This window comes from Entelurus aequoreus, linkage group LG12, assembly GCF_033978785.1.
Source record: "Entelurus aequoreus isolate RoL-2023_Sb linkage group LG12, RoL_Eaeq_v1.1, whole genome shotgun sequence".
NCBI lineage: Eukaryota > Metazoa > Chordata > Actinopteri > Syngnathiformes > Syngnathidae > Entelurus > Entelurus aequoreus.
This window is the reverse complement of record NC_084742.1, coordinates 56,937,299-56,962,298: the sequence shown is the minus strand read 5'-3', so window position 1 is coordinate 56,962,298 and position 25,000 is coordinate 56,937,299. Positions and strand designations below refer to the sequence as shown.

General features: G+C 40.9%; 1 protein-coding gene across 1 annotated transcript in view; it reads right to left on the bottom strand.

The window, feature by feature from the left end:
- Positions 1-3,357: 3,357 nt before the first annotated feature.
- scaf11 (SR-related CTD-associated factor 11) overlaps positions 3,358-25,000 on the bottom strand; it is a 50,465-nt gene continuing 28,822 nt past the window's right edge. The window contains exons 9-15 of the mRNA XM_062066291.1: positions 20,709-20,819; positions 20,539-20,633; positions 15,635-17,734; positions 11,246-11,577; positions 11,005-11,169; positions 8,318-8,437; positions 3,358-3,713 (exon numbers count right to left, since the gene is read on the bottom strand). Of these exons, the coding sequence (XP_061922275.1) occupies positions 3,618-3,713; positions 8,318-8,437; positions 11,005-11,169; positions 11,246-11,577; positions 15,635-17,734; positions 20,539-20,633; positions 20,709-20,819 (3,019 nt within the window). The 3' untranslated portion in view covers positions 3,358-3,617. The remainder of the gene's footprint in view (positions 3,714-8,317; positions 8,438-11,004; positions 11,170-11,245; positions 11,578-15,634; positions 17,735-20,538; positions 20,634-20,708; positions 20,820-25,000) is intronic.

Sequence of the window (25,000 nt, the reverse complement as noted above, 5' to 3'; positions counted from 1 at the left end):
ATTCACAATCATTTTGTAGCACAAGAACACATTTTTCTTTTTTTATGCACTCTCAAAATAAGAAGAGGTGGCTAACAACGCAGCTAATGAGAATGCACTATTCAGGCCATAAAACCCTCAAAGAAAACATACAAAAAGTGCCAAAAGTACTCTAATAATGAAATATTAGCAATATTGTTATTATATACGCTAACGCGGAAGAAGTACTTTTGGAGAGCTAACTAGTATATTCTGCTACATCGACATGTTGAGCTGCTGCATCGCCTCTGAGTTGGTGAAAGTTAATTCTAGATTATAAACCATGCCTCTCACCTGGATAGTAGAAGGTTGTGGACATAAACCCACAAAATGGTCAACTTTGACGGACAGAAAGACATAGAAAATAACCTTTTTGTAACCCTTTGTGAGGATTATGATGAATTGTTCATGTAAAGGGGAATATATAAACGTCCCATCTGTCTTTATCCCAGTGAGAGCAAACATTGTACAGTAAGTGATTGTTTTATTATGTTTGTATATCTTGTTTAGCACTTAGCAATGCTAAGTCAATGTGTTTGACTAAAGCTGCATCTGTTTAGCACACAGCTTCTAAAACTTGTAGATCAACCTCCTTATATTCAGGCTCAAAAATAGACGTTTCTGGATCATCATTAGTCCCAAAGTAGTCCTTGTTGTCTCTCATCAAGTCTGCCACGATTGTGAAGGGAAATTGAACGTTGTGATGAGTCTGTGGAACTTGCTTAAAATGATGAAAATACGTAAATATTACATGTTATTATGAATGTTACTAGATACTACATATGTACTTACAGCGGTTACCGTATTTTTCGGATTATAAATCACAGTTTTTTTCATAGTTTGGCTGTGGGTGCGACATATACTCCGGAGCGACTTATGTGTGAAATTATTAACACATTACCGTAAAATATCAAATAATATTATTTATCTCATTCACGGAAGAGACGAAGCAAAATGTCAGCAATCGTCACACACACGTCAACCAATAAGAATTCGGCGGGGGAGGGTCATGGCAGAAGTGCATTGTGGGTCATGGGATGCTAACTGCTATATGCTTCTGCCGTAGCTATTAAAATGGATCATTTCAACATTGGCGGTAACTTATCAAGGGAAGGGCTGAACAAAAATGGCACTGAAAAGGAAATCATATACCGTATTTTTCGGAGTATAAGTTGCACTAGAGTATAAGTCGCACCTGCTGAAAATGCATAATAAAGAAGGAAAAAAACATATATAAGTCGCATTTTTTGGGGAAATTTATTTGATAAAAGCCAACACCAAGAATAGACATTTGAAAGGCAATTTAAAATAAATAAAGAATAGTGAACAACAGGCTGAATAAGTGTACGTTATATGAGGCATAAATAACCAAGTGAGAAGGTGCCTGGTATGTTAACGTAACATATTATGGTAAGAGTCATTCAAATAACTATAACATATAGAACATGCTATACGTTTACCAAACAATCTGTCACTCCTAATTGCTAAATCCCATGAAATCTTATACGTCTAGTCTCTTACGTGAATGAGATAAATAATATTATTTGATATTTTACGCTAATGTGTTAATTTCACACATAAGTCACTCCTGAGTACCATATAAGTCGCACCCCCGGCCAAACTATGAAAAAAACTGCGACTTATAGTCCGAAAAATACGGTAATAGTTCCTACTTTGCAGAAATGACTTTTCTAGGATCAGATCCAGAACCAATTACAGCGATAAAAGAGGGATTACTGTATATATTTTAGCCATTTTGGAATAAAGTCACCCTGTTCTTCAAAACACAAATGTCCACTGCAGCGGACGCTGGTTCTTGGAAGGATATGAGAAGTGCAATCTTTACAAAAAGCATCCTCTGTGCACCCAAGTGTGATGCATAGGGCTGTGAATCTTTTGGTGTCCCACGATTCGATTCAGAATCGATTCTCGGGGTCACGATTCGATTCAAAATCGATTTTTTTTTTCAATTCAACACGATTCTCGATTCAAAAACGATTTTTTTTTTTTTTAAATGAAAACAATACACGACAATACCATAATAATGCAATACAATTTCAAATCCAAACCCGACCCAGCAACATTCAGAATAGCAATAAACAGAGCAATTGAGGACACAAACATGACACGGAACAATCTAAAAGTAGTGAGACAAAAATGAATATTATCAACAACAGTATCAATACGCTAATGTGTTAATAATTTCACACATAAGTCACTCCTGAGTATAAGTCGCACCCCCGGCCAAACTATGAAAAAACAGCGATTTATAGTCCGAAAAATACGGTACTGCGGATTACAAGCTGGACGTAGTGAAATATGCAGCAGAAAATGGCGATTAAGCAGCAGAAAGGACGCTAGTGGCGCATACCAGGAGCGACAACGAGGAAGAAGATTTCATGGGATTTAGCGATCAGGAGTGACAGATTGTTTGGTAAACGTATAGCATGTTCTATATGTTATACAGCCTGTTATTCACTATTCTTTATTTATTTTAAATTGCCTTTCAAATGTCTATTCTTGGTGTTGGCTTTTATCAAATACATTTCCCCAAAAAATGCAACTTATACTCCAGTGCGACTTATATATGTTTTCTTCCTTCTTTATTATGCATTTTCAGCCGGTGCGACTTATACTCCGGAGCGACTTATACTCCGAAAAATACGGTACATAAAACCTCAATGCAGGTGTTTGGATGTTTTTTACAGCGCTTTATCGAGCGCCTCCCATTGGCTCCATTGCTCGCTGACTTTTGCTAGCGTTTTTTTTACGATTCAGAACGCATACAAAAAGAAATGAATACATGTTCTTGTCTCACATGAGGATTGTGAATAATTGAAAAAACTAAAAAAAAAAAAGTGCAGTTCCTCCTTACGTCATTTTATCCCCAACATTCCACGCTTTCATGAGACGAGTATTTCCTGGAACGGCAGCACAACCGATAAAGACTCTCAGCCAATCAGGAAGCAGCTACTTTATTTCACTACTCTCTGGATAATGCGATGACTTTCACTACACATCCAGGTGGGGGTGGGGTTCATTCCATGATTTGTCCCCTCTTAAACGACACACTCACTACTGATTGGATACCCTGGTCCTCAAGCAGACAGTTACCGTCATCAGTCGGGCCACTGAGAAGAGTGAAGGCTTTTAAACGATTTGAAATATTATAGAATATACTTGTTTTAAAAAAAAAAAAGTTAAACATATTTTCACAATCAGGATTCCGTACAGAAGGAAGCCATTGTTCCAGCCAGCGACAATAGAAGCAGGCATGATTTACACGGCGGTGCATTTTGTATGGAATCCCCCCCCCCCCCCCCCCCCCTTACACTCCTGCCCGGCCCCCGCTCTCCTTACAGTAGTCCTGCAGGTCAAAATAAAGGGCTCTTGCATTACAATTTTTGATTGGGTCTTTTTTTTTTTTTTTTTTCCTCTAACAAAATATGGAAATCTATAGAAAACAATCTATATACTGTAGTTCAATAAAAGGTAGCGATATCAAAAAAAAGAAATCACGGCTCTCCGTCAGAGTTGAGTTTGGAGGCTGATTTCCAGCGAGAGGAAATTGCACTTGGGCGCCGCGTTAATGCGACACTTCACTTTTTGCGCGCGTGTTTGTATTTGTCTACGTAGGCCTTCACCAGGTTGGCCACCTTACTTGAGTTCACCTCCCCACTCTTGCTGTGGCACACCTGGGAACAGAAGAAAACAAACAATCACCATACAGTGGCACCTTGGGTTTGGTTAGTAATCCGCTCCGTAAGGTCAGACCAAGACCGAGGCAATTATAAGAAATCCCGTTAATGCAATTAGTGTTAAAGACATTAAATGATATTGATACAAAACACATTTCATTGAAAATAATTATAGTTTTATATGCAGAACTGTGGCCAAATGAAGCACTAACAGGGCCGGCCCGTGGCATAGGCCGTATAGGCAAATGCTAAGGGCGCCGTCCATCAGGGGGCGCCACGCCACTGCCACAAATGTTGGAGGAAAAAAAAACAAAAAAAAAACTATTATTTCTAAATACATAAAATAATCCCACGTTAATTAAAATGCAAAGTAAAGCCTATTTAATAGAAATATTATGTTACAACATTACGCCCCCCCCCTCCCTTCCCATATCATGACTCTTTTTGGACGTCACCACATAAAAAAATCAACACAAGATGTCAAAACGGCCAAAACTGTCAGGTGCCCAGGGAAGAAAAAAGAGAAAAGAAGAGGAGAAACGAGAAAAAGACAGAGGTAGCAGGTATGTAACGTTAGCCTACATGAAATTATTTGTCTGTTACAGAATGTGATAGTAACCTGGCTTTTTAGCATTAAGCTAATGTTACATGATTCGGCAATTGCTAATCAATAAATAGCTAGTTCTGTTTTAACGTCGGGTTAATATTGTGGAGGGGGCTAAATTGTTATGGAAAATAATAATGTAATGTTAGGTAATTACAGTACTCCCTGGTGTACAGTAATTTGTAAGTCATTCTAGTTAATGCAATATTAAAAAGCACAAATAGAGAACTCTGTAGGATCCCCTTTTTTTGTAATATAGTTGTTAAAGTCATACTGGTTTGATATATTGTTTTGTGCAGTGCCTTATTTATATTGTATTTTTAATTTATTTTATGCAACTCGTTGACACGTTTTATTTTGTGTTTATGTATGTAAAAAATATTGTATTTCATATATTCATTTTTAATTTTTTGTATTCATTTATTTATCCATATTTTTTTTTATCTTGTTAACTATTCTGATTGTTAATTTGCTTTCTTTAAGTAAAAAAAAAAGGTCAAAGACAAAGCTATTCTGTTTCTTGTGAGTATATACACTTCACTGCCGATGTGGGGGGGGGGGCGCCACCTAAAATCTTGCCTAGGGCGCCAGATTGGTTAGGGCCGGGCCTGAGCACTAATCTAATCATAATAAAAAACTACAATTTGCTATTTCGGTAGGAACCGCGTCTGACTGTCCTCTGCGCGCTAGCCGCCGAACCGCCGATACATGTGAGTGGAACTGGAGTGCTTGAATGTCCAGGGTGAGTGGAGTGTGTGGATGGTGGAACGGTTCCAATCGGGTGAGAAATGTGGGAGTAGTGAAATTTCGAAAATTGGTCCATTCATTTTCTATGGGCAAATTGTGCCGGAAAACCAGGAATTCTGGGTAATCCGGGATTTTTTTTGTGTAATTTTTTTTGACACACTCACAATTCCTAGTCGAGCCAAACGTTTTGATACTTGAACTAATCTGATCGGAGGAAAACTGTGGGCTGTGGAGCGCGCCAAACTTTTGCCGGGAAAGAATGACTAAAGTAGTGTGGGTGGATGGTTGAAAGGTCGGAATCGGGTTTAAAAATGGCACACCATTTTGAGAATGTAGGGCATTGTAGAACTATGAAAACGTCCATTCATTTGAATGGGAATTTCCTGGAAATTCAGAAATTTCGGGAAAACCGAGAATTTTTGAAAATATTGCTACTAGCACAATTGTCCTGGATGATATGAATGGGTTGGTGTTGGAATTTTTGGAATCGGTTGAAAAATGTTGACGTAGTAACAGTTTGAATTGAGAACAGGCATTTTGGGAAAACCGGAAATTTGCACAAAAAAATAGGTGCATTTGCTGTCCCAACTAAGAGGAATGTTTTAAAGGTGGAATGGTCAAAAACGGTTGAAAAATGTGGACTGTGAAAACTTTCCAGCAAGAATTGAAATTAGGGCTATGGAAAACTGGGAATTCCTGGAACTTATTTGAACTTGGAAAATGGTAGTTTGATTGTCCAAGGAGAGTGGAGTGTGTGGATGGTGGAACGCTTCTAATCGGGTGAGAAATGTGGGATATGCCAATTCATTGTCAATGGGTAGAAAATTCTGGGAAATTCCAGGCAAATCTGAATTTGTGGGGAAAGGGAAAATATGTTTTGTGTTCGACACATGTGAAGAGTGGTGTGGGTGGATGGTTGAAAGGTCCGAATCGGGTTTAAAAATTGTGCGAAATTTTGAGAATGTAGTGCATTGTAGAACTATGAAAACGTCCATTCATTTGAATCGGAATTTCCTGGAAATTTTGGAATTTCGGGAAAACCGAGAATTGTGGAAAATATTGATACTAGCACAATTGTCCTGGATGATATGAATGGGTTGGTGTTGGAAATTTTGGAATTGGTTGAAAAACGTTGACGTAACAGTTTGAATTGAGAATTTTGGAAAACGAGGAATATGTATGGAAAAAAAATAAAAGCGGTGAAAAACGGTTGAAAAATGTGGACTGTGAAAACTTTCCAGGAAGAAGTGAAAATATGGCTTTGGAAAACCGGGAATTCCTGGAATTTTTTTGAACTTGGAAAATGGTAGTTTGATTGTCCAAGGTGAGTGGAGTGTGTGGATGGTGGAACGATTCAAAACGGGTGTGAAATGTGGGAGTTGTGCAAGTTCGAAAATTGGCCCATTCATTTTCAATGGGCAAAATGTCCCGAAAAACCGGGAATTCTGGGTAATATGGGATTTTTTTTTTAACATTTCTTTGAGAAACTCACAATTCCCAGTCGAGCCAAACGTTTTGATACTTGAACCAATCTGATCAGAGGAAAACTGTGGAGCGCGCCAAACTTTTGCGGGGAAAGAATGACTAAAGTAGTGTGGGTGGATGGTTGAAAGGTCGTAATCGGGTTTAAAAATGGCACAACATTTTGAGAATTTTGGGCATTGTAGAACTATGAAAACGACCATTTATTTGAATGGGAATTTCCTGGAAATTTTGGAATTTCTGAAAAACAGATAATTTGTGAAAATACTGAATTTCGTGAAAACCGAGAATTTTTAAAAATATTGATAATTGACAATTGTCCTAGACGATATGAATGGGTTGGTGTTGGATTTTTTGGAATCGGTTGAAAAATGTTGACGTAGTAACAGTTTGAATTGAGAACAGGCATTTTGGGAAAACCGGAAATTTGCACAAAAAAATAAGAGCATTTGTTGTCCCAACTAAGAGGAATGTTTTGAAGGTGGAATGGTCAAAAACGGTTGAAAAATGTGGACTGTGAAATTTTTTCAGCAAGAAATGAAAATAGGGCTTTGGAAAACTGTAAATCCCTGGAATTTTTTTTTTTTACTTGGAAAATGGTAGTTTGATTGTCCAAGGAGAGTGGAGTGTGTGGATGGTGGAACGGTTCTAATCTGGTGAGAAATGTGGGATATGCCAATTCATTGTCAATGGGGAGAAAATTCTGGGAAAATCTGAATTTGTGGGGAAAGGGAAAACGTGTTTTGCATTCGACACATGTGAAGAGTAGTGTGAGTGGATGGTTGAGAGGTCGGAATCGGGTTTGAAAATCGTGCGAAATTGAGAATGTAGGGCATTGTAGCACTATGAAAACGTCCTTTCATTTGAATTGTAATTTCCTGGAAATTTTGGAATTTCGGGAAAACCGAAAATTTTTGAAAATATTGATACTAGCACAATTGTCCGGTAGCACAGTGGTCCCCAACCACTGGGCCGCGGCCCGGTACCGGTCTGTGGATCGATTGGTACCGGGCCGCACAAGAAAAAAATAATTTAAAAAAATAAAAAATAAAAATAAATAAATGTATTAAATCAACATAAAAAACACAAGATACACTTACAATTAGTGCACCAACCCAAAAAACCTCCCTCCCCCATTTATAATCATTCACACTCATTCGCACAAAAGGGTTGTGTCTTTCTGTTATTAATATTTCTGGTTCCTACATTATATATTCTAATATAGATCAATACAGTCTGCAGGGATACAGTCCGTAAGCACACATGATTGTATTTTTTTATGACAAAAAAAATAAATACAAAAATAAAAAATAATTTTTTTTAACGCACACACAACTCTTCCACACAGATCGTTTCACACATACGGAAAGGAAGCACAGATTTTTTTTTTACCTACGGACTAATCATAGTACAGACAGACAACTTAAAACACACATTAGGTTGCAGACACACATTAGTTCACAGACGTGTGAACTGGATAACAGACGCACAGATTGCGATACGCATTTGCAAATTAAAATAATAATAAATAACAATTTGCAAACAATAATACTGCCATGCAAATGTCATGCGTGTATATTCTGGGTTTTTTTGGCCCATAAAATGAAAAAACAAAGGCCTGAGTTACCAAGGTGCAAGATTCTTTGTGTGGGAAGTTGATTCTGTGGAGTGATACACGGGTAGACGCACTACTTTGTTGCACGCTGGGCTACAAAAACCGGGGTAGCACAATTCTCTAAGACAAAGGTGAAGAACTGAACAAGCGTACCTTCTCTACTGCTTTGCGGACAATCTCCTTGTACTCGTCCTTGGTGATTTCCTGGTTTTGGTAATAAGGTTTGATGGCTATCCTCACTTCATTGACTGCTTTCTCTTGGATCTGTTGTTTCTAAAGCAAGCAAAGGATCGCATTAGAGCAGAGCTGGGCAAATATTTTGACTCGGGGGCCACATTAAGAGAAAAAAATGTGTCTTGGGGGCCAAAGAATTAATGATATGTACATATTTAGCTGTAAAAATCTGCTGTACAGTATGTGTGTTTGGGTCCCTTTTTTTCCAGGAACACTAATACCAAAAGTCACAACGTCCGATATAGTTCTAAAAACGTTATCTTAAAAAACGGAATGGAATTTTACTGTTTTTTACTGAATGGGACACCCAAAATGTACATGCAAATAAAGAAAGTGGGATTTACAATATTAACTATGAACAATAAAACACTGAATATTAACAACATAACAACATATGAACATCTTGTACTTCTCAGACCAGCTCCTCCACAGTTGTGTATCTTTTACAATCAAGCAAAGCACAAAAAACATGTAACAAACAGCAAAATATGAATGCAAAGTGTAATAAACACCTACAATATGATATATTATCAGGTAAAAATCTGCGTCCGCATCTGTTTCAGACACACGCATTTCAGGCTGGCTGCTCTGAAAACAAACCCCGCCCACTCTGCTTTGTTCCTGGTCTGAGCTGCTGTGACGTAGATTACCGTAATAACTCCTATGACACTCAAAAGTGCAGATTTCAACCATTGAAATACTTTCTATAGTTCAAGACTTGTGGTCATTTTAAAACAGCACTGCAGATCAAATGGCGGCGTAAGTTTTGATGTTAAAGGTCTAAAGAAATTATGTAGAACGTCCGGCGGGCTGGATTGAAAATCATAACGGGCTCAAAAGCAATTAAGTTGTCACATTGTGTAATTTGTAAATAAAAACATAATACGATGATTTGCAAATCCTTTTCAACTTATATTCAATTGAATAGACTGCATAGACAAGATATTTAACGTTCGAACTGGTAAACTTTGTTATTTTTTGCAAACAATCATTAACTTAGAATTTAATTTTCGCTAACTGCTTATTTGCTATTACTTTTACCATCATATTTGTACATGTCGTATTTGCTGATGTTGCTCTGTTGTTGTTGTTGTTGTGTTTGCTGTTGTTGTTTTTGTCTCTCTGTCTAATCCCCCTCTTGTCCCCACAATTCCCCCCTCTGTCTTCCTTTTTCTCTCTTTCTATCCCCTCCTGCTCCGGCCCGGCTGCACCAAATGATAATATAAATACATTTAATAAAGTCAAAATACAAGTAAGGCAACAAGAGAAGTATCCTACACTTCTCTTTTGTAAAGTAAATCTGAACAGCCGATATGGGCATCTACATCTGCTATATGATTTGCCCGAGAAGCTGGGCAGGACAGTATAAAAAAAAAATAAAAAAATAAAAAAATAAAAAAAAGAATTTAATGGCAGCAACACATTGCAAAAAAGTTGTCACAGGGGCATTTTTACCACTGTGTTACATGGCCTTTCCTTTTAACAACACTCAGTAAACGTTTGGGAACTGAGGAGACACATTTTTTAAGCTTTTCAGGTGAAATTCTTTCCCATGTGGACTCGTCAGACCACAGAACACTTTTCCACTTTGCATCAGTCCATCTTAGATGAGCCCAGGCCCAGCGAAGCCGGCGGCGTTTCTGGGTGTTGTTGATAAATGGCTTTGGCTTTGCATAGTAGAGTTTTAACTTGCATTTACAGATGTAACGACCAACTGTAGTTACTGACAGTGGTTTTCTGCAGCCCATGTGGTAATATCCTTTACACACTGATGTCGCTTTTTTATGGAGTACCACCTGAGGGATCGACGGTCACGGGCATTGCCGCTTACGTGCAGTGATTTATCCAGATTCTCTGAACCTTTTGATGATATAACGGACTGTAGATGGTGAAATCCCTAAATGTTCTATAGTTCAAGACTTACGGTCATTTTAAAACAGCACTGCATATCATAATGGCGGCGACAGTTTTGATGTTAAAGGTCTAAAAAAATGATGTAGAACGTCCGCTGGGCCGGATTGAACATTATAACGGGCCGCATGTAGAATAGAATAGAATAGACTACAATGAACTTTTATTGTCATTATATTTGCATATAACGAGATTAAGGACTCCAACTTAAGGTGCGGTAGTGGAAACAAATATGGAATAAAAATAAATCACATAGTGAAGTGAAGTGAATTATATTTATATAGCGCTTTTCTCTAGTGACTCAAAGCGCTTTACATAGTGACACCCAATATCTAAGTTACATTTAAACCAGTGTGGGTGGCACTGGGAGCAGGTGGGTAAAGTGTCTTGCCCAAGGACACAACGGCAGTGACTAGGATGGCGGAAGCGGGGATTGAACCTGCAACCCTCAAGTTGCTGGCACGGCCGCTCTACCAACCGAGCTATATCTTTATTACATAAGTAATAAAGATTAAAAATAAGAATTGAAATAAACAGACTACTATCCAAGAAAAACAATAAGCAATCCTGTAGAATATACAAAAAACTGTACAATATACAGAACAAAACAAGAGTACTGGAGTAATAAAGTAATGTATTTTGCCCAGGTCTGCATTAGAGACCAAATAATGCTAAAAAGGAAGATACAAAGTTACCTTTTCTTTTTTGGAGCTGTCAGCCTGGGCCTTGCTGTGCTGGCCTGGCTGCGTTGTAGATGATGGCTGCACGTGACTGACTGCTTGCTGCCCTTGGGTTGCCACGGCAACAGCTACTCTGTTTGGAGCAGGAAGCAGGCCTGGTTTTCCGTAAGTACTCCCCATCTAGGAAAAAGCGGGACTTTAAAAAAGGATGACTTGAATGCAGGGTGTTGGGGTCTTCATTTCAAACGCATCATGCCTGTGTGTGGATGTCAGGAGGAGCTGCAGCCGCCTGGCCTCCTTGCTGCATCGGCGGGGGCGGTGGAGGCGGCGGCGGGAGGCCCTGAGCTCCAACGCCGGGCACCTGCAGCAGCGGCGCGGCCGGGTGGAGGTGCACAGGGACCGGAGGGGGCATGGCGTATGGCGCCGCCGGCTGCAAGCTGACCGGCAGAGGACCACGATGTCCCGGAGGTGGGAAGTGATGTTGGAGGACGTTGAGCTGAGGAGGCAGCGGTGGCGGCATTGCGGTCAGCACGGGCGCCGCAGCGTTGCCTGGTACGGCCTGAAGGGTGGGGTCACTTTTAGGAGCATCTGGAAATAAACGGTTAGAAAGACTGTTAACTGTTTTTAAAACTGAACAGATTGAATGCTCGGAGAATCCAGTATGGATTAGGGATCGACCCATGTTGTTTTTTACCCATTATTAGCAGTCCAGGAGACCTATAAACGGTGATATTGATTTGCAGTAAAAGTTATTTAAACATGAATAGCATACGTCAGTAAACAGCTGGACAAGGCTTGAAGATGTTTTTTGAACATTTTAGAAAATGTGGCGACGTCACAGTAACTCATCGTCTACTCCATTTTACGGATCTAATACATTGTACGGTTTCTGAAATATTGTCAACATTTAAATAAGAACTATTGTGGGCTCCATTACGTCGATGGCGGAGGGTGTGTCAGACCATCGCCAGCCAGGCATGAAAAAATAGACCTAAAAATTGGCGATCATCAATCTTCACCAAGACGTCACCCGAGGGTCTTGTGAGATGACGCTGGCTGCTGCCAGATCATTATTAAGAAAAAATGACCGACAGGAAGGCGAGAAACACTTTTCTCGCGCCGTACCTGCCGTCAAAACTCTAGTTAAAGTTAAAAAGTTAAAGTACCAATGATTGTCACACACACACTACCGTATTTTTCGGACTGTAAGTCGCAGTTTTTTTCATAGTTTGGCCGGGTGTGCAACTTATACGGTACTCAGGAGCGACTTATGTGTGAAATTATTAACACATTACCGTAAAATATCAAATAATATTATTTAGCTCATTCACGTAAGAGACTAGACGTATAAGATTTCATGGGATTTAGCGATTAGGAGTGACAGATTGTTTGGTAAACATATAGCATGTTCTATATGTTATAGTTATTTGAATGACTCTTACCATAATATGTTACGTTAACATATCAGGCACCTTCTCAGTTGGTTATTTATGCCTCATATAACGTACACTTATTCAGCCTGTTGTTCACTATTCTTTATTTATTTTAAATTGCCTTTCAAATGTCTATTCTTGGTGTTGGCTTTTATCAAATAAATTTCCCCAAAAAATGCGACTTATACTCCAGTGCGACTTATATAGGTTTTTTTCCTTCTTTAATATGCATTTTCGGCCGGTGCGACTTATACTCCGGAGCGACTTATACTCCGAAAAATACGGTACTGTTTTTCCATTTATCGTAAAATGTTGTAAAAAACAAAACAAAACTATATTTTACAGTAAAATTTTGTAAATATAAAGTTTTTACTGTAAAATGGACAGTCTACTTAAAACAATTTATGTAATTAATAATGAAATACAGAGGCAAATGTCTACATTATTCACGTTTACAACCGGCCCTCAATGAAAACCAGTTTGACTTCCCAGTGCGACTTATATATGTTTTTTTTCCTTCTTTATTATGCATTTTTGGCAGGTGCGACTTATACTCCGGAGCGATTTATACTCCGAAAAATACGGTATATTCTTGTCTTCATGAAAGAAATGAATTAAACATGCTTGTATTATCATTAAACACCTTTAACTTGTTAACAAAAATGTCTCTTTCATAAATAAATACATGTAAATGATATATACGAACGAGGTAGATCCCCTCCACTTGGTCAATTGAAAAGTAGCAGCCTGCAGAAAAAGTGTGGGCACCCCTGACGTAGATTAGAGTTAAGACATTTATAAAGATAGCAGACATAATTTCTTACAGAAAGTATGAGAATGTGTGAGCTGCTGCCTGCTCCTCTTTATTCCTTTACTCCATTGCGGCAAGAGCGAAAACAAAACGGGAGGAAAGAAGGACAAAAGCTGCAATTCCCAGCAAAAAACTGGAAGCTCATGCAAGCAGAGGAGACCAGTGAACGCAGCTGAGCAGACCGGGGAAGAATTCTCACAAGAACTCAAATAAACACCCTGTCAGATATCACAACATATTTGGGGAGAATTATTGACAATGAGTTATTTATGTTCTTAATTGAATAAAAAAAGGGGGCTCAAGAAAAAAGGTAAAATTTTTTTAAACAGTGGTTAGTACTATCTACTTTACTAATTATTTTATTAAATGCTAAGTACTGGTATCATTTGTGTATAGTGATGTAACGATATAAAAAATTAATATCACAGTTATTGTGACCAAAGTTATTATTATCGTGGTATTGTTGAATGTGGTCAAAATATACATCACACACTGAAATCTTTTAACTGCGTTTTTTTCCTACGCAAATAGACAACATACTTTCTTGGCGAAATAAACAATTATTCTTTTGGCTTCATAAGAATCTTATCGTTTTTTACTTGGCATTACTTGGGAATGGATTTTATATTTACTTGTAGTTAAGGTTGCATTTAAGCGAGCCATCAAGCCAATGCTATTCGGTCCAGAATTTGATCAAAATGCAGTTATCAATCAACTATTTTTCCATCATTTTAATTTAATTCAATTATACTAACCGGTAGGTGTTTTACCACGGTTATTATTATTATTATCGTTTATTGTTACAACCCTATATGTGTACTGTGTAGTTGTAAACAAAAAAAACAGTCTGATACTGATAAAAAAGGCAGATACTGATGTATGTCACAATGCTAAATAGCCGATAATCGGTCGCTCCCTATTATAGATGACTACATTTATTACACTACACTAAATTCCCTTTAATTTGATCATCTTCTAGTTGCTTAATGTTGCAATCTTTGTGAAGGTCTACATCACAATGATTATTTTCACAGTTATGTACAGCTGTGTCTCCCAACTTGACCCATTTTCCATGAGCAAAACCTCATGGCCCACCACCAAGCATGCCATGACCTCATCTGTAGGAAGACCAGGTGTTACAGGTTGATTGTGTACCTTCTGCCACCTAGTGGTCAAGCATTGTATACTTTTATTCACTGCGTGGCTGGTATCGATAGATTAACAAATTGATATTATTTGTTTACAAGAAATAACCCGATGATCTCTCACAGCGCACTAACTACTAACGTAGAAAAAGGTACAAAACCCTAAAGCAGTGAAGTTGTCACGTTGTGTAAATGGTAAATAAAAAGAGAATACAAAGATTTGCAAATCCTTTTCAACTTATATTCAATTGAATAGACTGCAAAGACAAGATATTTAATGTTTACACTGAGAAACTTTTTTTTTTTTTTTTGCTAATCATTAACTTAGAATTTAATGGCAGCAACACATTGCAAACAAGTTGGCACAAGGGCATCTTTACCACTGTGTTACATGGCCTTTCCTTTTAACAACACTCAGTAAACATTTTTAAAGCTTTTCAGGTGGAATTCTTTCCCATGTGGACTCGTCAGACCACAGAACACTTTTCCAATTTGCATCAGTCCATCTTAGATGAGCTCGGGCCCGTTTCTGGGTGTTGTTGATAAATGGCTCTGGCTTTGCATAGTAAGAGTTTTAACTTGCACTTACAGATGTAGCGACCAACTGTACTTACTGACAGTGGTTGTCTGAAGTGTTCCTGAGCCCATGTGGTGATATCCTTTACACACTGATGTTGCTTTTTGATGCAGTACCGCCTAAGGGATCGAAGGTCACGGCATTGTCGCTTACGTGCAGTGATTTCTCCAGATTCTCTGAACCTTTTGAAGATATTACGGACCCTAAATTTCTTGCAATAGCTCGTTGAGAAATATTGTTCTTAAACTGTTCGACAATTTGCTCAGGCATTTGTTGACAAAGTGGTGACCCTCGCCCCATCCTTGTTTGTGAATGACTGAGCATTTCATGGAAGCTGCTTTTATACCCAATCATGGCACCCACCTGTTCCCAATTAGCCTGTTCACCCGTGGGATGTTCCAAATAAGTGTTTGAAGAGCATTCCTCAACTTTTTCAGTCTTTTTTGCCACTTGTGCCAGCTTTTTTGAAACATGTTGCAAGCATCAAATTCCAAATGAGCTAATATTTGCAAAAAAATAACCACGTTTCTCAGTTTGAACGTTAACTATCTTGTCTTTGCAGTCTTTCCAATTGAATATAAGTTGAAAAGGATTTGCAAATCATTGTATTCTGTTTTTATTTACCATTTACACAACGTGACAACTTCACTGCTTTTGGGTTTTGTAGAAAGATTCTAACCTGCTGCCGGTTGCTCCTCCTCGGTTCTGTTCCAACCTCCGGTTCCCCCACGCTCCCTCTTGGAGTAATAATCCCGAACATCTGCAGGAAGTGTCCTCCGGACCGCCCAGCTGGACGCTGATGACCAGCCTGAACGGTCCAGCATGCCGTCGCCAGTGTCTGAGTCCTGTTTCCAACGGCCGCCGCCGCGATTCTCGTTGAAGCGGCTGTAGGCGTCGTTCCCTGAATGGTTGCCTGTACCTGAGTTGTTTCGGGGCTGCCTTCCTGTTCCCCTGCCGCGATCATAGCCTCCACGGCCCCTCGACTCCCCACCGTTCCCTCGATCTTCCCAGCGGAATCCACCACCAAGGTCCCGGTTCCTGCTCTCGGCATCGCTGCGAGTCTTTTCTGTCACCCAGTCCGGATTTTCCGACCAGCCCCGGCGTTCTGGTGAAGCTTCGGAGGGCAGGCCGTTTTCAAAGCGGCCGGCGCCTCCCTGATACCTCCGTCCCTCGCTGCCGTTTCCAATTCCTTGACCTGACCGCCAGCCACCCTGTCGGTCTTTCCTCTGGGGAGACGGATCTTTGGAGGGCGGGCGTTCAGGGCTGGACTCGCGCCTGTAAGATCTTGTTCTGGAGGGAGACCGTGACCTGGATCTGGAGTGACTCCTGGATCGCCTCCTATTCCTCTCTTTACTACGATCCCTCCTGGAGTAGTCACTCTCTCTGTCTCGCTCTCTTTCTCTGCTGCGAGGACGGGAGGAGCGGCTGGAGGGCGGGCTGCTAGCACGTTCTCTGGAACGGGAGCGCCTCGATGCATCTCGCCTGGAGTCCCGCTTAGGGGACCAGGAGGAGGTTGCGGAGTGGAAGCGAGAGCGCCTCTGTCGGCCATTTTTCCTTTCATGGCTACGGTCTCTCTCCTCTTGGTCCTTGGAAGGGTCTTCCTTGACAGAGGAAGGAGTTTCAGCAGCAGCTGATACAATCCTCTCATCTGATACCTCCAAAGTGGCACCAGACGTGCTACCATGCTCGCTCAAGGGTGAGCTACAGTCCATAGGAATGACATTATTATCATCTTTGGAGACATCGTCATCCTGGATGGCTTCTGCTGAAATGTCCACTTCAGTTGACTTCTGCTCCACTGCGGTTTCAAGTGTTTGTGAATCAGATTCCTCAGATTCTTTTGTTTCTTGAGTGATGACCTTTTCCTCGGTGTGTTCGACAGCCTTGGGGCTTTCACACGCTTCTGCCTGCGGATCCTTCAAATGTTCTTCATCGCTGCTTTCATCGGAGCCTGCACAAACCTCCATTTCACCGTCCTGTTCAGTCGTCTTGATGCTGTCAGGAGACGCCAGGTTCTCCAGCATGTTCTCTGGTTCAGGGGGCGATGTGGAGATCTTCCCATCTTCTTCTTCGGTTGAAATTGAAATGGCAGGAGGTTCATCTTCTTGCGTGCTCGGTTTGCCATCTGAGCATGACTCGGGGCTTTTTGGAGGGGAGTTTGAGGAACAAGATGGGGGGCTGTCACAATCATCTGCCTCTTTATCGTCTGAGTCTTTGTCACAGGTCTCAGTCACGCCCTGCTCCACCTCCACGTCACTGCTTAAAGGTTCCGCATCACCGTCAGGTGAATCCACACCATCCTGATCTGCGTTAAGACTTGCATCTGCATCAGAAGTCTGCTTGGAGTTGGTCATTTCAGCCTTCACTTCATCTTGTTCTCCTTCCTTGTCGGCGCTGTCGACAACCCCGTCGGCCTCCTCATCCTCACTCGCAGTTGGGCATTCGACAATCTGGGACGATTGCTTTTTCCTCGTGTTTTTCCGCTTCCCGCCGGCCTTTCGGTTCGTTACCTGCTTGCCCTTCCTTTTGGCAGGCACCTGAGAAGTCCGGCCCGGCTCGGAGGGCTGGCTGACGGATGAGTCCGAGTCGGAAACATTGGACTTTGGTGGGGACGGCGGGTCGGACGCAGGCGGTTCTGCCTGGGGTTTACTGTTGCGCCCCGATCGTCTGGACGGCAGCGACTCGGCTTTTTTGGTGGGAGCTTTGGAGTTTGAGGCCCGTCCACCTCGCTTCTCTCCTCCTTTAGGACAAGTAATGGCGCAGACCACACCCTGAAAAACTGTAAAACACAAATTAGATGAGCGTTGCCCAAGTCTTATCTACTTAAAACAGTGGAAACTTGATTTATAAACCTAATTGGTTCTTGAAAGGGGTTTATAAACCCAAAGATTTGTATAATGAAGCAAATTTCTCAATGAGAAACAATGTAAATGTATAATAAGGTTCCAGCCTTGACAAAAGTCAATATTCTAGTGAAGGTTTGTAGACTTTGAGCACAATATAAAGTGCTATACAGTACAAGGAGGTGATGGATCATCTATATCTTTAACAAGACAAAACATGTTCAACTGTGCTGAATGCGCTGCTCTGCCAACACACGTACAGAAGTCACTTTGGCGCACTCACAGAAGATCAGAAATCACAAAAACCATATTGCTGCAATGACAAACATTTGAAATTGTTGAATCCACCAACATTAACATTTAAAGAGGAGCTGAAGAGAAAGCAGGGTGTGTGTATGCACCTAAAAGACACACTGCTGAATGAGAGGTAGCTTCTATTCCTTGGCTGTGAAGCAAGTCTGCTTTGGCATCATTTTCCAGAAAAGTCCGGTTTCATCACAATTAAAACTCGCCTGCTTTGTCGAATCTTCCAGACTTATAAGCAGCATTTATGTAGTCCTCGTATATAACAGAGATTCCCTCCTCCTTTCCACGCTAGTCTGTTGTATTTTTGGGACTCTTTGAGTTAGCAAAATGGACAAAACTTGTCAAACGGCCAAAAACAACAACCCGGAAAAGGCACTAAGGCCGAGTAGTGACTGGTAGGGGTGGAACGATTGATCGATATAGCGATATATCGATTTATATTCCTAAAATCAAAGAAAATCCATCTGTGCTCGGCTAGTTGGTCTTCAAGAAGATTTATGTCGATCTAACATGCATTTAAAAGGTAATTAACCGATATTATCAATTCTACAAAAGAAAACATTGGCTTTAAGAACAGCAGACTTTATATAAAATCATTTTAATGTAATGATAGACAAACCCCGTTTCCATATGAGTTGGGAAATTGTGTTGGATGTAAATATAAACGGAATACAATGATTCGCAAATCCTTTTCAACCCATATTCAATTGAATGCACTACAAAGACAGATATTTGATGTTCAAACTCATAAACTTTATTTATTTTTTGCAAATAATAATTAACTTAGAATTTCATGGCTGTAACACTTGCCAAAGTAGTTGGGAAAGGGCATGTTCACCACTGTGTTACATGGCCTTTCCTTTTAACAACACTCAGTAAACGTTTGGGAACTGAGGAGACACATTTTTGAAGCTTCTCAGGTGGAATTCTTTCCCATTTTTGCTTGATGTACAGCTTAAGTTGTTCAACAGTCCGGGGGTCTCCGTTGTGCTATTTTAGGCTTCATAATGCGCCACACATTTTCAATGGGAGACAGGTCTGGACTACAGGCAGGCCAGTCTAGTACCCGCACTCTTTTACTATGAAGCCACGTTGATGTAACACGTGGCTTGGCATTGTCTTGCTGAAATAAGCAGGGGCGTCCATGGTAACGTTGCTTGGATGGCAACATATGTTGCTCCAAAACCTGTATGTACCTTTCAGCATTAATGGCGCCTTCACAGATGTGCAAGTTACCCATGTCTTGGGCACTAATACACCCCCATACCATCACAGATGCTGGCTTTTACACTTTGCGCCTATAACAATCCAGATGGTTCTTTTCCTCTTTGGTCCGGAGGACACAACGTCCACAGTTTCCAAAAACAATTTGAAATGTGGACTTGTCAGACCACAGAACACTTTTCCACTTTGTATCAGTCCATCTTAGATGAGCTCAGGCCCAGCGAAGCCGACGTCGTTTCTAAGTGTTGTTGATAAACGGTTTTCGCCCTGCATAGGAGAGTTTTAACTTGCACTTACAGATGTAGCGACCAACTGTAGTTACTGACAGTGGGTTTCTGAAGTGTTCCTGAGCCCATGTGGTGATATCCTTTACACACTGATGTCGCTTGTTGATGCAGTACAGCCTGAGGGATCGAAGGTCACGGGCTTAGCTGCTTACGTGCAGTGATTTCTCCAGATTCTTTGAACCCTTTGATGATATTACGGAGCGTAGATGGTGAAATCCCTAAATTCCTTGCAAAAGCTGGTTGAGAAATGTTGTTCTTAAACAGTTGGAGAATTTGCTCACGCATTTGTTGACAAAGTGGTGACCCTCGCCCCATCCTTGTTTGTGAATGACTGAGCATTTCATGGAATCTACTTTTATACCCAATCATGGCACCCACCTGTTCCCAATTTGCCTGTTCACCTGTGGGATGTTCTAAATAAGTGTTTGATGAGCATTCCTCAACTTTATCAGTATTTATTGCCACCTTTCCCAACTTCTTTGTCACGTGTTGCTGGCATCAAATTCTAAAGTTAATGATAATTTGCACAAAAAAAAAAAGTTTATCAGTTTGAACATCAAATATGTTGTCTTTGTAGCATATTCAACTGAATATGGGTTGAAAATGATTTGCAAATCATTGTATTTCGTTTATATTTACATATAACACAATTTCCCAACTCATATGGAAACGGGGTTTGTACTAGTAGGGGACTGGGCAACAAGGAGGGCTCCGCCTCCCCAAAAAATGCTGCGCCCTGCTTTTTGCCTGCAGGCGCCACACAAAATAAAGGACTGAATGAAGCATTTGACATGGAGGCATATTTAGCTCAATCTAAAATATGGTAAATGGAAAAGTTTGCAAATAGAGGGGTTTCTAAATCGAGGTTCCACTGGACTGATAATGTACAAAAAATGCAAGAATCAAATTTTTTGCAGACTCACCAAAATGAGCGGGCCCAGACGATGACGTGGAGGTAACGGGAGATGAACACAGGCCAAATGTAAACGTACTGTGGTTACTATTAGTGGGAAGGAAACTGCAGGGGCAAAAGGTGGAAAAGTCTGATCAGCCGGGAACGTTCTTTTGCATTGTCAACAAAGCCAATACCGACCTTGAGGTTCCAGTCGCAGTTATGGGAGCAGCAGGAGAGAACCAAGGGCAGTCTTGTACCTGATGTTTGCTTTCATACAGTATGTCCTCTGTCACCAACAGGGGCTCTGCACTGCAACAGAAGGAAAATGTCACTCATAGTGAAGTGAAAACATCAAACGTATCATTGAAGGGGCTTTTTGCAACTTTCAAACCAAAAAGAACACAACCAGTGAACAAATGTCACCAGTAGTTGTTTCTCAGAATACTTTTCGAATGTTTTAAACAATGACTACGGTAATTCTAATGATGTCCACTGCAGTGGACGCTGCTTCTCAGAAGGATATGAGAAGTGCAATCTTTACAAAAAGCACGCTCTGTGCACACACGTGTGATGCACCTGTTTTTTGTTTTTTTTACTTGACGGGTCCAACCTTTACGCAGCTGTCTTGAGGAACTACTTTTCTCATGTGCTCTAAGCCAGTGTTTTTCAACCACTGTGCCGAGGCACAGCCGTGAAATACAGTCTGGTGTGCCGTGGGAGATTATGTAATTTCCCCTATTTGGGGTAAAAATATTTTTTGCAAACCAGTAATTATAGTCTACAAATAACGTGTTTTGTTGAGTGCTGTCTAGAGCTCGGCAGAGTAACCGTGTAATACTCTTCCATATCAGCAGGTGGCAGCCGGTATATAATTGCTTTGTAGACGTCGGAAACAGCGGGAGGCAGTGTGCAGGTAAAAAGGTATCTAATGCTTAAACCAAAAATAAACAAAAGGTGAGTGCCCCTGAGAAAAGGCATTGAAGCTTAGGGAAGGCTATGCAGAACGAAACTAAAACTGAACTGGCTACAAAGTAAACAAAAACAGAATGCTGGACGACAGCAAAGACTTACTGTGGAGCGAAGACAGCGTCCACAAAGTACATCCGTATATGACATGACAATCAACAATGTCCCCACAAAGAAGGATATAAACAACTTAAATATTATTGATTGCTAAAATAAAGCAGATGCAGGAAATATCGCTCAAAGGAAGACATGAAACTGCTACAGGAAAACTCCAACAAAAAAGGAAAAGCCACCAAAATTGGAGCGCAAGACAAGAACTAAAACACTACACACAGGAAAACAGCAAAAAACTCAAAATAAGTCACGGCGTGATGTGACAGGTGGTGACAGTACACCTACTTTGAGACAAGAGCTATAGTGATGCATGCTTGGTTATGCTTTAAAGTCATATCCAACAATTGCGACGACGATTTTTTACTGTCAACTGAGTTTCATTTTTTTTATGATTTCTGCTAGTGGTGTTCCTCAGCATTTTTTCAATGAAAAAAATGTGCCTTGGCTCAAAAAAGGTTGAAAAACACTGCTCTTAGCAATATATACTGCCCTCTTCCAGCTTTGAGCACAACAATTACGCAACACTAATTAGCATTAACTTTGTTGTGTTGTCAACTAATGTTAGCGATTAGCTGCTAATGTTAGCATCCTTCAATGTGTAGTCTATCAGAACATGACTGCAGATTGTTAGTTGCTTCCCTGGGACTGCTTTCGTGTAATGTCGGCCTGAGGAATTCATTTACGCAAAAGCAGTCCCAGGGAAGCAACTAACAATCTGCAGTCATGTTGTTCTGATAGACTACACATTGAACTAACATTAGTTGACAACACACAGGTTCGTGTTGCATACTTGTTGTGCTCTAAGCTGGAAGAGGGCAGAATGTAATGCTTAGAACACATGAGAAAAGTAGTGCCCCAAGACAGCTGCGTGAAGGTTGGACCCGTTAAGTCAAAAAATAAACAGGTGCATCACACTTGGGTGCACGGAGGATGCTTTTTGTAAAGATTGCACTTCTCATATCCTTCCAAGAACCAGCGTCCGCTGCAGTGGACATTTGTGTTTTGAAGAACAGGGTGACTTTATTCCACAATGGCTAAAATATATACAGTAATCACTCTTTTATCGCTGTAATTGGTTCTGGATCTGATCCTAGAAAAGTAATTTCTGCAAAGTAGGAACTATTACCGTATTTTTCGGACTATAAGTCGCAGTTTTTTTCATAGTTTGGCCGGGGGAGCGACTTATACGGTACTCAGGAGCGACATATGTGTGAAATTATTAACACATTACCGTAAAATATCTAATAATATTATTTATCTCATTCACGTAAGAGACTAGACGTATAAGATTTCATGGGATTTAGCGATTAGGAGTGACAGATTGTTTGGTAAACGTATAGCATGTTCTATATGTTATAGTTATTTGAATGACTCTTACCATAATATGTTACGTTAACATACCAGGCACCTTCTCAGTTGGTTATTTGTGCCTCATATAATAATAATAATAATAATACCTGGGATTTATATAGCGCTTTTCTAAATACCCAAAGTCGCTTTACACGTGTGTGTGTGTGGCGGGGGGGGATTAAAACCTAATTAGGAAAATAAACTAAGAAAAAATGAAAAAGAATAAAGAAACACCAAGGGCAGGGTCAGTTTGGAAAGGCTAATGTGAAGAGGTGAGTTTTTAGGGTGGTTTTGAAGGTAGGGAGGGAGGGGGCATCTCTGATGTGCCTGGGGAGAGCGTTCCAGAGAGAGGGGGCAGCCACGGAGAAGGCCCTGTCGCCCCAGGTTCGGCGCCTGGTCTTGGGGACCTCCAGGAGGCCGGCATCACTAGACCTGAGGGAACGGGACGGGACGTGTGGCTGGAGGAGTTCAGAGAGGTAGGGTGGAGCCAGGTTATGGAGTGCCTTGTAGGTGGTGAGGAGTATTTTAAAGGGGATTCTGTATTTGACAGGCAGCCAGTGGAGGTCATGAAGGACAGGTGTGATGTGCTCTCTGGAGCGGGTTCCGGTGAGCAGGCGGGCAGCGGAGTTCTGGACATATTGCAGTTTGTTGAGGGTTTTGGAAGTGATGCCGTAGAGGATGCTGTTGCAATAGTCTAGCCGGGATGAGATGAAGGCGTGGATGAGGGTTTCGGCAGCAGAGGGTGTGAGGGAGGGCCGGAGACGGGCAATGTTTCTGAGGTGGAAGAATGCAGTTTTGGTGATGTGGTTTACGTGGGGGAGGAATGAGAGGGTAGGGTCGAAGATTACACCTAGATTGTGGATGTGGGTGGAGGTAGTGACAAGGGAGCCGTCGATGTTTAATGAAAAGTCCTGAGTGGAGCGAGTGAGGGAGTCGGGGCCAATGATAATTATTTCAGATTTGTTGCAGTTGAGTTTTAGAAAGTTTTTTTGCATCCAGGTTTTTATGTCTGTGAGGCAGGTGGGGAGGGTGTAGTGGGTGGCTGGGGTGATGGTCGTGGTGGAAAGGTATAGTTGTGTGTCGTCTGCATAGCAGTGAAATTGAAGGCCGTGGTGGCGGAGGATCTGACCGAGGGGCAGGAGGTAGATGGTGAAGAGTAGGGGGCCAAGTACTGAGCCTTGGGGGACGCCGTGGGTGACTGGGGCAGTGGAGGAGGTGCAGTTGTTGATTGAGATTAATTGCCTCATATAACGTACACTTATTCAGCCAGTTGTTAACTATTCTTTATTTATTCTAAATTGCCTTTCAAATGTCTATTCTCGGTGTTGGGTTTTAGCAAATAAATTTCCCCCAAAAATGCGACTTATACTCCAGTGCGACATTTATATGTTTTTTCCTTCTTTATTACGCATTTTCGGCCGGTGCGACTTATACTCCGGAGCGACTTACACTCCGAAAAATACGGTAATCCTAAATAGAATATTAACATAGATAGTAGGGCTGCATGATTACCGTAAATTCCGGACTACTTTTCCTGCGCTGCGGCTAATGTATGGATTTTTCTTCGCTGACGGCCATAAATCAAATAGTTTTCATGAAACACATGCAAAAACCTGTAAAGGTGTGTTATTGTTTGTGCTTTGCCGCCATCTTTTGAACGACTTTGCTCACTTGAGGCGATGCTGGGTGAATGCCTATAGTGGTTCCTGCTGTTTAAAGATTTTAACCGGAAGTAAAAGTGCCGTTCTATCTTCTAATCGTCCATAGCGTTTCTGCACGAAAGGATTCTTCATTCATCGCGCAACGTTTGTGAGTTTTACAATGTAACTCAAACAATTCTTACTTACTAAAGTGTCCCGTGTGTGATGTCTGTAGGAGTGTTTTCATGCATATTTGTACGTGCTATCGTAATGTAATCAAGCTAACGGGTTTACGAGTGTCTGTGTTAGTATTATTAACTTACGACGGCATTCTTTTCATATTGTTTCAGTTTCACAAGTTCCTCAGTAAAGTCACCAAAACGTCACCGGGGAGTTATTGAGTCTGTTTAGCTGATTGGA